Consider the following 12,767-nt stretch of genomic DNA (forward strand, 5'->3'; position numbering starts at 1 on the left):
GGATGTTAGAGCCCCTGGAACTAGTTATTGACAGTTGTTAGCTGCCACGTGGGTGCTGGAAACTGAACTCAGGTCCCCTGCAAGAACAACCAGTGCTCTTAACCACTGAGCCATCTTTCCAGCCCTTTTTAATAGAATTTTAACATTTATTTCTTTGCTTATTATTTGTGTGTCTGTGTGTGTTGCCCACCTCCACCATTGTGCACATATGTGGAGGTCAGAAGACAACTTGTGGGAGTCGTTTTTCTCCTCCTACCACATGGGAACCTAGAGATTGAAGTCAGGTCATCAGGCTTGGTGGCAAGTACCTTAATCTGCCAAACATCTCATTGACCCAGTTCTCACTGTTTCTATCACTAACTTGGGAATGATTGGGCCAAAAGGTGTATTACAGTGCTAATATGTTAAACATTTCTCTAAAAATTGCTCATTTCCTATGCCTCTGCCCCCATAAACAGTCACTGTTGAGAGTTGCTTATCTGTATATACTTCAGGGATTTTCTGGGCATAAACATATAGATAAAATATGTCTTCTTTTGTTTTGCCCATGCATGCTAGTTGGGGTAGTCAACTACTGAGCTAAAACCTCAGCCTTATTTTTACTTTTTTATTTTGAGACAGTCTCACTAAATTGCTCAGGCTGACCTTGAACTACATAACCCAACCAGGCCTTGAATTTGAAATTGTCCTGTGTCAACCTTCTGAGTGGCTTGTTCTGCAGGCCTGTACCACCATGTCCAGCTCAGAGATATCTTTTGTTGTGGGTTGAATTTTTCCAGTATAAATATGATTATACTGTAATATTAATCTATACCTGATTCTTTGCATTTAAGTATAGTTGCTAGTCAGCTAACGAAGTGTTAGGCATCATATAGATGTGCTTAGAGTTTAGGGTTGTTTTATCCATTTGATAGATCTTTAGTTTTTTTTTAATTATTTATTTAATAAACATGTGATTAGAAGAAGCATTTCATTACAGTATAACATACTCAATTTCCAGAGCAAAATGCATCTCTTTCAGTATTGACTGTAAATTTTTAGGTTCACAGTTGAATTAATACAGTTATACAATATTGAACTCAATGTAAACCCTATAAGACATAAAACTGAATGAGGTTTTAACCTTTAAAAAATCTCCATTTCATTTTAAAATATACTGTTATATACAGAAAAACTCATTTTAATGCTGCTAACACTTAGATGTTTGCAGATGCATCTCTAATCTCTATGTATTTGATTATTACTAGTCACAGTCACTTTCTGAAATCCACCTGAGCATGGATATAAAATCATTGGGTAGATTTCAGTGGTAATGTGTTTCATCTCTACTAATTAACATGGAGCAAATTTTTATGCTTCTTCCTCAGATATAACTCATTTTTTAAAATTGTTGATTTTTTTTGTGTGTATTTCATACAGAACATCCCAAACTGTAGGGTCTCTCCCTTTCCTCGTGGGTCGTTGGCCACCGGCCCATGAGGACAAAGGGAGCAGAAGCGACGAACGGGGTCAGGACAGCCAGTGAGCACTGACGGAAGAAAGCCCTTCCAGGGAGGCAGGTTCAGTGATACAGACAGCTCCAGATTCAGTGAAACAGCTCCATTTATTCATTGGGGATTAGGGAAAATACAGTGTGGAGGCAATAGCCAATGCTTCAGCTGATAGGTGCTCATAGTATGCTTTATTTACATGTGGCAGTAGGCTCCTATCATCCAACTACTGGGCAATGCCTAATTATCATATAGAAAAAACCTAGGGGTAGTTTCTACTCCAGGTAACTATGCCAAAGGTCATGTTTTAAATGAGGCCAAGCATCCGTGCTTGGCGGCACTTTCCAGGTAAGTCAGGCAGGAAGCTCCTGCTGAGAAAGGAACCAACCTTAACAGCAGTGTTCCACAACATCAAACAATCTTACTCATCTATATACCCACATCCCAAATGACACCCTCCCATAGTCTCCCCCCACCCACTGGAGCCCATATACTCTGTAATCTCTGTTACTGTCCACTGTATTGTCGGCGCCTCCAGCCGTTCTCCAGTGCTTGTTCATCTGCTGAATCTAGTCAGCCTATCTAGAGTTCCTTGTTTTAGGAAGATCAGCTCTTCCACAGTAGATCCTTTTGTTTTGTTTTGTTTTGTTTATTTATTTATTTATTTATTTATTTATTTTGGTCTCCCTGTAAGCCCCCAGCTGTCCTGGAACTCACTATATAGACCAGGCTGGCCTTGAACTCACAGAGATCCGCCTGCCTCTGCCTGCTGGGAGTATAGGCATGCACCACCACACCCAGCAGATCCTTTAGTTTTAAAGAAAGTCAACAAACTATTTTTCTTAAATAATTTGACAATCAAGATTATAAAGTTGAAAGCCGGGCATGGTGGTGCACGCTTTTAATCCCAGTGCTTAGGAGGCAGAGGCAGGCAGATCTCTGTGAGATAGAGGCCTAGTGAATTCCAGGCCAGCTGGGGCTAGAAGGAGACCCTGTCTTAAAAAGACACCCCCTACCCCAGCAAACAAACAAACAAAAAAATTCTTGCTGAGGCAGTATACTTGAAAGTCCAGAAGGCATATTTTTAAACTTTTCTTAGAGCTGATATTTCTTTTAAAGACTTGTGAATTTTCAGAATTAATGGCTTAAGAAACCATTTTTCCCCTATCAGTTCTGAAATTGAGTGGGGGAACTTTGGGTTTCATCTAGTTTAACATTCATATTTTTGATGTAGAAACTAAACAAGCATCAAAAGATGTTAACCAGGGGGCTGGAGGGATGACCAAATGGTTAAGAGCACTGGCTTCTTTTCCAGAGGACCTGGTTTCAATTCCCAGCACTGTGGTTGCTAACAACCATCCATTGGGGATCTGACACCCTCTTCTAGCTTCTGCGTGCTTTGCACAACACTTGTGTACTCACACACGTGCAGGCAAAACACTCATACATACAGAATAAAAAATTTTTAAAGATGTGAATTGGCTAGACAGATTGCTCAGTGGTTAGAAGCATATACTGCTCTTATAAAGGACCAGAATTTGGTTCCCAGCACTCAGAAAAAATAAACCTAAAAAGAAAAAGATGTGAATTATAGCAAAGCATAATTTTGATAAACCTTTTTCTAATTGCCCTTGCCTTTTACAGATCTTTGGCTTAGTTTTCATAGTAAAATAATCAGAGTTGAATTTGTGTATAATATCAGAAAAGAGCTAATTGTAATTTATTAAGTTATTCAGTGCTCACGAAGATCAGAAGAGGCTGTCAGATCCCCTAGAACTGGAGTTAAGGACAGTTGTTAGGCACTATGTGGTGCTAAGAATTGAACCCAGGTCCCCTACAAGAGTAGTCAGTGCTCTTAACCTCTGAGCCATTTCTTCAGCCCCATTCTGTTTTCATTTTAAACCAATTTTATGAATTGACAGGAAAAAAAATACCATTTTCTTACATTGGCTTATTATTTGATAATCCCTAAGGAAGATCTTCTTTGACTAGTTGTTTGAAATCACTGACATATCCAACTCAATTTGAGGGTTATAGGAGTAGGTATACTCTGTGTTCTAAGATATACTCTGTGTTCTAAGAAATTGGCGAGCTGAGAGATGGCTCAGTGGTTAAGAGCACTGATTGGTCTTGCAGAGGACCCAAGTTAGATTCCCAGCACCCACACAGCAGCTAACAACCATTTGTAACTCCAGTTCCAGGGGATCCAACACCCTCTTCTGACCTCCGCTGGCATTGCACAACATGGGTGAACCTATCTACATGTAGGCAATATACTCATACACATAAAATAAAAATAATAAATAAAATTAAAAAAAAAGAAATTGACACATCTGTAAGAGTTATTTAAGTATACAAAATGGTTTAGAGCTTTTGTTCACTGTCATCTTTCTTACAGATTCTACACCAAGTCATCCATCACAAACAACACCAGCCCAAAAGAAAACTCCCACTTCTTCATCTCGACAAAAGGATAAAATTAATAAAAGAAATGAACGTGGTGAAACTCCTTTACACATGGCAGCTATTCGAGGAGATGTGAAACAAGTCAAAGAATTAATAAGTTTAGGGGCAAATGTGAATGTGAAAGATTTTGCAGGTGAGAATAGTAATTCAAGACTAATGCTCAAGAACTAAAATGGAAACACTGGTTATAATTTTTAAAATATGTATGCATTGCAATTGGATTTTAGAGATGTGTGTTGCAGCATTGTTTCGGGTGTGGTGGCCCACGCCTATAGTCCCAGCACTTGGGAGGCAGAGGCAGGCGGATCTCTGTGAGTTCAAGGCCAGCCAGGTCTACATAGTAAGTTCCAGGATAGCTGGGGCTACAGGGAGACCCTGTCTCAAAAAGACAAAAAAAAAAAAAAAAGAAAGAAACCAAATCCCCAGTAGAAAGAACTTGTTAACATACATTACAGTTTATTCAGTCACTTAAATGCTGTGTTCTATGAAGGCATGGTGGTGCCCACCTGTAATCCCAGCACCTAGAAGTATGAGCTAGGAGCATCATGAGTTTGAAATGATACATAGTGAATTTGAGATCAGGCTGGGTACTGAGTGAGAGCTACTCAGGAGAAAACCAAAACAGTAGTATGCTGTAGAAAAGCACAACCACCCAAGGAAACATTCTCACCTCAGAGAGTAGAAGCAAGTTAAACCTCCATCCGAGTTTTGTAAATATGGGGGACAGCTCGTAGGAGTTACCTGAGACTTTAAAAATGATTAGATCTAAGCCAGGTGTGGTGGCACACGCCTTTAATCCCAGCACTCAGGAGCCAGAGGCAGGTGGATCTCTGAGTTCAAGGCCAGCCTGTTCCACATAGTGAGTTCTAGGACAGCTGGGGCTACAGGGAGACCCTGTCTCAAAAACCAAAAAAAAAAAAAAATTATTAGATCTGGAGCCGGGCATGGTGGTATATGCCTTAAGTCCCAGCGCTCGGGAGGCAGAGGCAGGCGGATCTCTGTGAGTTCAAGGCCAGCCTGGTCTACATAGTGAGTTCCAGGACAGCTGGGGCTACAGGGAGACCCTGTCTCAAAAAGACAAAAAAAAAATTTAAATCTGGATGGTAGGGTGCTGCATTTGTGTTTTGTAATGTTTCCTAATATTTTTCTTGTGAACATGTAAGTTTTTAATTATGAAAAAAATTCAAGTGACAGATGTATTTTTGTTAAATTAATATTCTCACTTTAGGTTGGACACCATTGCATGAAGCTTGTAATGTTGGATATTATGATGTTGCTAAAATACTTATAGCAGCTGGAGCAGATGTTAACACACAAGGGTTAGATGATGACACCCCTCTCCATGATTCTGCTAGCAGTGGACACAGAGACGTGAGTACAGTAGAAGTCATCATTGCTGTGTATTTTCAAAATACAAAACAACCTGGAGTAATTTAGCGCTCTTCTTAGTCATATGATATTATTTCATTCATTGTCTGACAACATATCTATATTTTGTTTTCTTTTTTTTCTACTTTCTGACTTCTAATTCATACTTAATTAGATCTAGCAGTTTTTCATAAAATAATTCATTTAATGAGTAATTGATTAAGCAATTTGTCAAAAATGTTATTTAAAGACTTCTGCTGGATATCTAGATGTAGTGTGATTGAAGCATATTTTACTTAAGTAAAAATTTTATAGGGTTATACGTCTTACGTTTTAAAAAATGTTTATTTTAACTGAGATAAAAGTTGAATTTGGAGTGCTCTTAACTGCTGATCCATCTCTCCAGCCCCATGCTGTTGTTTTAAAGCACACATAATTGCCAGGTGTAGTGGTAACACACCTGTAATCCCAACACTTAGGAAGTGGAGGCAGGAGGATGACATCTTACACTCCTACCGTAACTATATAAGAAGCCCTGTCTCATATTCAAAAAGTTAAAATATACATATATTCAATTGGGTATATTACAATGAGTATTTGAATACTTGGATTTGGGGCTCAAAAAAGTAGGGCGGCTGGGCATGATGGCGCATGTCTTTAATCCTAGCACTTGGGAGGCAGGGGCAGGCGGATCTCTGTGAGTTCAAGGCCAGCCTGGTCTACATAGTAAGTTCCAGGACAGCTGGGGCTACAGGGAGACCCTGTCTCAAAAAACCCAAAAAAAAAAAAAAAAAAGTAGGGCCAATAGAGAATGAAAGTAGTTAATGAATTGCGTAAGTATCACATTCAGATAGTCAGAGCTCTCTAAAGGTGTTACATGAGCCAGCAAGACAGCTCAGTGGTAAAGGTGCTTATTGCTAAGCCTCACACAACCCGAGTTCAATCTCAGAATCCACATGATGGATAGAACAGACTTCTGCAAGTTGTCTTCTGCCCTCCACATGCAACACAGCACAAACACATGTGCACACACATACACACATGCGCCCAGGCAAAATGAATAAAAATGTAATAAAATATATTAATAGTGATACATACTAGAACATGAAAACACCAGTCAAGGACAGCTATAAGGAAACATTGCTTTAGCTCTCTACAGACTTAGAAAAGCCACTTCATGGGACATGAAACATAGTTGGAGGTTGAAGAGTTAAAAAAAGAAACATCAGTGACACAAGGGCAGACTTCTTTTTCAGGAACTTGACTATGAAGAAAAACATTTAGCTAGAGAAGAGGAATTAAAGCCTTTTTGCCCTTAATCCATCCCCAGCCCAGCAACCACATTTCTTGGCTGCCATTATTTTGTAGAGGCAAAAGAGGTATGAACTGAAAATTCGTCTTTTAGATAAAAGTGTTGTCTTTTAGATAAAAGCCAATGCAAAAGAGAATTAAAAATCTAGAAGAGCCAGGCATGGTGCTGCATGCCTTTAATCCCAGCACTTGGGAGGCAGAGGCAGGTGGATCTCTGAGATCAAGGCCAGGCTGGTCTACATAGTGAGTTCCAGGCCAACTGAAAATGCTAAGAATTAGAAACGAATTGGCAACTGACTGAGGAAGTGGGTCTTGGTCTTGTGGATCCTAAAGTTTATATAATTTTGTACAGAAAAGAGGAAAATTTCAAAGCAATGAATATGAAATTAGATTGAGGGATTTGTAAGATGCCAATAGAAATGAAGGGCATCGAGGTTTCCATTGGTTTCATTAGTCCTCTAACTTTCACCCAAGTAAATCTAAGTGTGATAAGAAAAATTACAGTTCCTGAGAGATGGAGAAGAAAGTAAGGTTAAGAGCACTGGTAGTGATGTTGACCTTAAATAGAAAGCTGCACTTTAAGAGACTAGAGAGTTTGTTATTGTGTACAAGTTGTCCTTTGACCTCCACACATACACCATAGTGCATGCACAAGAGTGCACATACACAATAAATAATGTAAAATAAATTTTGAACTATGAATGGTTTTTTTAGAGATGACATTTCTGGTTATTCACAAATTAATATAAATCAGTGAAACAATATCCTGAGAACTGAGAAATCCAGATGTTTGGTCAGTTTCTCCATTGTTGCTTTGCCTCTAAACACTGTGTGGAGTACCACTTCAGATGGATATGCAAGACTGTTTCCTAGGCACTTAAGATATGTGAAGGAAGGAGAAATAACTTTTTTTTTGGTTTTTTCTGAGACAGGGTCTCTGTAACCCTAGCTGTCCTGGAACTCATTATGTAGATCAGGCTGGCCTTGAACTCACAGAGATCCGCCTACCTCTGCCTCCCAAGTGCTGGGACTACAGGTGTGCACCACCATGCCCGGCGAAAAATAACATTTTTAATTTTCAAAAAGATAGTAAATATTTGCTGACTTTATGATGAAACAGGAAGAAAAATCATCAGATTTCAGTGCCGAAATAGCCAGGTTTCATTTTTTTTTTTTTAAGATTTATTTTCGTTACTGTTTGCAGTTATGTAAATAATTGCATAATTGTGTGTGTCTGAGTATGGGTGTATGCACATAACTGCAGGTGCCAGTGGATTCCAGAACTGGGTGTCTGATTGCCTGGAGCTAGTTACTGGTGACGGTGGGGTCTGAACTCAAACTCTGTCCTCTTTAAGAGCAGTATGTATTCTTAACTACCAAACCATCTCTCCAGCTCTTCCCCCTTCCCCCATTTAAATTTTAAGGAGGGAATTTCTTTATAGTATATGAGGTCATTATATGGGGTACAGTTTAATGAAAATGGAACTAGTGGAGAATAATAATGATTCAGAGTATATTCTGTAAGTAACGAATGCAGACTAGATCAAATGTTCAAAAGGACACTAGTTACCAAGAGAATGATTTGAAATGGTAAGGTGAAGGGGCTAAATCTTCATACTGTTTAATGTTGCAGATAGTGAAACTGTTACTTCGTCATGGTGGGAATCCATTTCAAGCTAATAAACATGGAGAGCGTCCAGTGGATGTAGCAGAAACAGAGGAGTTGGAGTTGCTGCTGAAAAGAGAGGTGCCTTTGTCTGGTGATGATGAAAGTTACACAGGTTTGTTTTGTTGTTGCTCTGAATGTTTTGAGACAGGATTGCACTGTGTAGCCCAGGTTGGTGTCAAACTTGCCGTCTTCCTGCCCCAGCCTCTTGAGTGCTGGAATTATAGGTATGTAGAAACAAGCCCAGGTACAGGTTCGTTTTAGATAACCTGTATTCAGCTGTTTGACATGTTTTATAGAACATTTGACATTAGTGTGCAATATGTAAAATGAGTACCTTAAAATAATGCTAGCCAGCTGTCATTAGCATAATGCTTATCTAGTTGTCTATGCATAGTGCAATTGCTATGAGTGCTATACATACTTGTGTGAATGGGGTCTAGCACCATTACCTTATTTCCATTATATTTCTCCTCTTAAGTTGCTGAACTATTCCTTTATTGCATTCAGTCTTACTGCAGAACCTCTCACCTATCAACACTGCTGCTGCTGTCTTTTCCTTCTGTGTGTATTATGGAGCTACTAACAATATGCTTCGTGTCCTTTCCTGGCATTGATAAGTCATCTTTACATTTTTTACTTTTGTGAACTGGGTAGTTGAGCCCTTAAGTTGTTGCAAGGCAAGAACAATTTCTTTATAAACATAGCTTTTTAAAAAGAGAGACCAAAAAAAAAACTTTATTTAGCTGAGGACTGAACCCAAGACCTTGAGCTTGCTGCTCTGCTACTAAGCTAAATAACCTCCAGTTCCTTAAAATAATATTTTAGAAAATGTTTGGCATACTTAGAGATTTTTTTTTATGTTAGTTTTCAGCCAGGCGTGGTGGTGCACGCCTTTAATCCCAGCACTTGGGAGGCAGAGGCAGGTGGATCTCTGTGAGTTCGAGGCCAGCCTGGTGTACATAGTTCTAGGACAGCTGGGACTACAAGGAGACCCTGTCTCAAAAAGACAAAAAAAAAAAAAAATGTTAGTTTTCAAATATCACAGAAAATGCTTTCCTATGTTGAAGAAAGTCTTTTGTGTACAAATTAGAAGAATTAATTTTATTTCAGGCAAATACGAATAAAGAAAATAAGTATGCCAAATGACCCTGCCTTCATAAATCTTAATTCCTATAAGCAGGTAGACATGTGACTTTTATAATGATTACATATGAGGAATTGAAAACCACGCTGTACTTGTTTATGTTCAGCCTTTTACAGAAAGTAACAGTTTGAAAAAAGTCTATGGTTTTTAAGTAGAAACTTTGTTTTACTTTTATGTAATACAGTTTAATTATTTTCATATGGAAGACCAACTAAAAGAATACACCTGAATATTAAATTTATAATGCCTTGTTGAACAACATTAATTAAAGATATGTACCATTTAGTTAAGAGGTGGTGCCAGTTATAAGTAGAAGAGTAAAGAAGTCATGGAGGGCTGGGAGATGGCTCAGCGGGGAATCCGATGCCTTCTTCTGACCTCCGCGGGCATTGCATGACATGGGTGTACTTAAACACATACAGGCAATACACTCATACACATAAAATAAAAATAATAAATATTTTTTTAAAAAGTCCTGGAATAAAAATTCCATCAATGATCATTGATTATAAAGGAAATGTCTAAGTAACTTAAAAATATCATTAGTTGATTGTAGAAGACATTATACTTAACAAAGAAAAATGTACAATATAAGCACCAAACAAAACTAAAACATCTGTAAAGAGACAATGACAATAGTGTAATAAACTCATGTTTCCAAAAGGCCAAATTATATGATAGCTATTTTGTTCTTTAATATTTTAATTCTTTGAGAATTTCATACATGCATACAATATAATTTGGGCTTGTCCATCCCCCACCTCTCTTCTTAAATTTTTCCCGATCTCATGCCCCATACCTCCAGACTTTGTCCTTTTTATTTTTATTTTTGTAATACTTTATTTTTATTTAATGTGTATGAGTATATTGCCTGCATGTGTGTAAGTGCACCTGTGCTGTGCAATGCCGGTGGAGTCAGAAGAAGACATTGGATTCCCCTGGAACTGGACTTACAGACAGTTTTTAGCCACCATCTGGGTGCTGGGAATTGAACCCTGGTCGCTGCAAGAGCAGCCAGTGCTCTTAACTGCTGAATAATTTCTCCAGCCCCCTCTTTTTATTTTTTAAATAACTCCCAACTAGTCCAGTTTATGCTACTCATATACTGATGGGTGTGGGGCCATCTACTGGAGCATGACCTACCAGGAGCCACACCCTACTCCAACAGCCATCAACCAACTATACTTTCTCAGGTGGAGTAGGGACTCATGAACCTCTTGCTGGACTCCATGTTAGAATGTTGACTGGCTTGATCTTGTACAGACAACCACGGCTGCTGTGAGTTCATGAGTGCAGAGGTTATGTCTAGAAGACACTGTTTTACCCTAACCCTCCCAGATCACTGATTCTTACAGTCTTTCTGCCCCCTCTTGCAAGATGGTACCTGAGCCCCCAGGAGGTGGTGTGATGTAGATGTACCATTTGTGGTTGAGCACTCCACCGACACTAATTCTCTGCACTTTGAACTCTTGTGAGTTTCCATGTTACAAACTGCTGTCCACTGCAAAAGAAACTTCTCTAATAAGGTCTGAGAGCTGCACTATTCTATGGGTATAGAGTACAAATTTAGAGGGCTGTTTGATACTGTGTCCAGTTAGCAAAGTAATAGTGGTAGGTTCACCCCTGGGTCCTATGAATGAACCCCAACCATTAATTCTTGACCAGATTTATAATATCAGGCATGTGTTTCCTCCTGTGTTGTGAACCTTAAATCCCATCATAAAATCATTGTTTATCCCCATAACACTCATGCTTAGACCCATCGGCCTATCTCGTTGTGCCCATCATAATTGTAACTTGAGGATTGTAGCTGGGTAAGGCAGGCTGATGATGACATTTTCCCCCCAGAAGCCTGCATAGCACCTTCTAGTACTAGGAAAGCTAGCCAGCAGGGTGGAAGCTTCCTGGTCAATACCAACATGATTTCCCCATGTCCTATGACCAGTGTGTATGGTATATTCATTAATTAATAGGGTCTTACCCTGAAGTTTTGATAGACAACCAAGAGTGATTGCAACATACCCTGTTTTATTGGCAGGGGGTTGGGGGGTTCTCCAGGATACTTCTGACTAAAAACTCAAGGGGAAATATCCCACACTTGGAACTGGGCTTTTTATTTGACCACCTGTAGCTTCTGGAAGGAGCATTATCCCCTGTGTAGGATAACTCCAATTAAATTTTTCTGGTACACACATGCACACACGAATCTTATAAAATAGTAGATTTCCATGTTGCATTTTCAAACATTCTTAGTGTTATTGCTCCCACCACCCACCTCCTCCTCTGCCCTACCCTCCCATTCCTCTTTTTAATCCTGCCTCCCCATTTCTCTTTTTTTTTCTCTGTGTTGGTTTATGTGCATATGTGTATGCTTCAGCTTCATATGTGCATATGTGTACAGCTTCATATTGAGTATTCTGCTCTCACTTTCTGCTTTGCTCCCTTGAAAACAGGGTCTCTCAATGTGGAGCTAGGCTGGCAGCAAGCAAGCCTCTGTGATCTACCTGTTTCCACCTACACAGCTCTGGAATTCCAGATTTGCACAACCACACCTGAATTTTTACATGGGTACTGGGATCTGAACTCAGGTCCTTGTGCTTGCACAACAGGCACTCTTGCCTGTTCTGCCCTAGTTCTACTTCAGTTTTTTGATAGAGGGACTCACTGTGTAGTATAGGCTAGCCTCAGACTTATGGCAATCCTTCTGCCTTATTTCAAGTGCTGAGACTACAAGCATGTGCCAACCATGCCTGACTCATGGTAGGTAACTTTTCTTCTGATAGTTAAAAAAAAATAGTTAAAGAATGATTTTGAAAGTAAAACACGAATTACAGTACTAAGAGCAGACAAAGAAGAATTTCAAACATTGCATTGCAAAATTGGATAATTTTATGATGATGAAAGGCATTTAATATAAGGCAGAATTTAATTTAGTATTGCCCTCATAAGCATGAGATGTAACATAGTCCAAATACGTAAAGCAAGACATGTTAGAAACCTAAGGTAAAATTGACAGAAGCTCTTGGAAATTTAGCCAGTTTTTCCCAGTTATACAATCCTTTATTATGAAAGTCTCAGAATTGCAGACATTGTATACGTATGTATCCAAGGCAGGATTTAACCTTCCACACACAATACACTAGAAACATACTCATTAGAAGACAAGAGGCAGAGGCAGGTGGATCTCTGTGAGTCCAAAGCCAACCTGGTCTACATAGCGAGTTCCAGGCCTGCTGGGGCTACAGAGAAACCCTGTCTCCAAAAGACCAAAAGAAGGAATTGACAATGTTATGAGAGACTAGTAAAGGCAGTAGAAATG

The 12,767-nt window shown here is 39.2% G+C and overlaps 1 protein-coding gene across 3 annotated transcripts in view; it reads left to right on the forward strand.

The window, feature by feature from the left end:
* The window catches only part of Ankrd12 (ankyrin repeat domain 12), a 111,183-nt gene that overhangs the window by 53,303 nt on the left and 45,113 nt on the right, over nucleotides 1-12,767 (forward strand). For 2 of the 3 annotated variants that reach the window (XM_008834670.3, XM_008834671.3), the window contains 3 exons: nucleotides 3,889-4,089; nucleotides 5,185-5,327; nucleotides 8,269-8,416. In XM_008834670.3, the coding sequence (XP_008832892.1) occupies nucleotides 3,889-4,089; nucleotides 5,185-5,327; nucleotides 8,269-8,416 (492 nt within the window). Of the gene's footprint in view, nucleotides 1-3,888; nucleotides 4,090-5,184; nucleotides 5,328-8,268; nucleotides 8,417-12,767 lie in introns of those variants that run through there. The other variant, XM_029564314.1, reaches the window with a different exon arrangement.

Source organism: Nannospalax galili, unplaced genomic scaffold, assembly GCF_000622305.1.
Source record: "Nannospalax galili isolate Female #2095 unplaced genomic scaffold, S.galili_v1.0 scaffold155, whole genome shotgun sequence".
NCBI lineage: Eukaryota > Metazoa > Chordata > Mammalia > Rodentia > Spalacidae > Nannospalax > Nannospalax galili.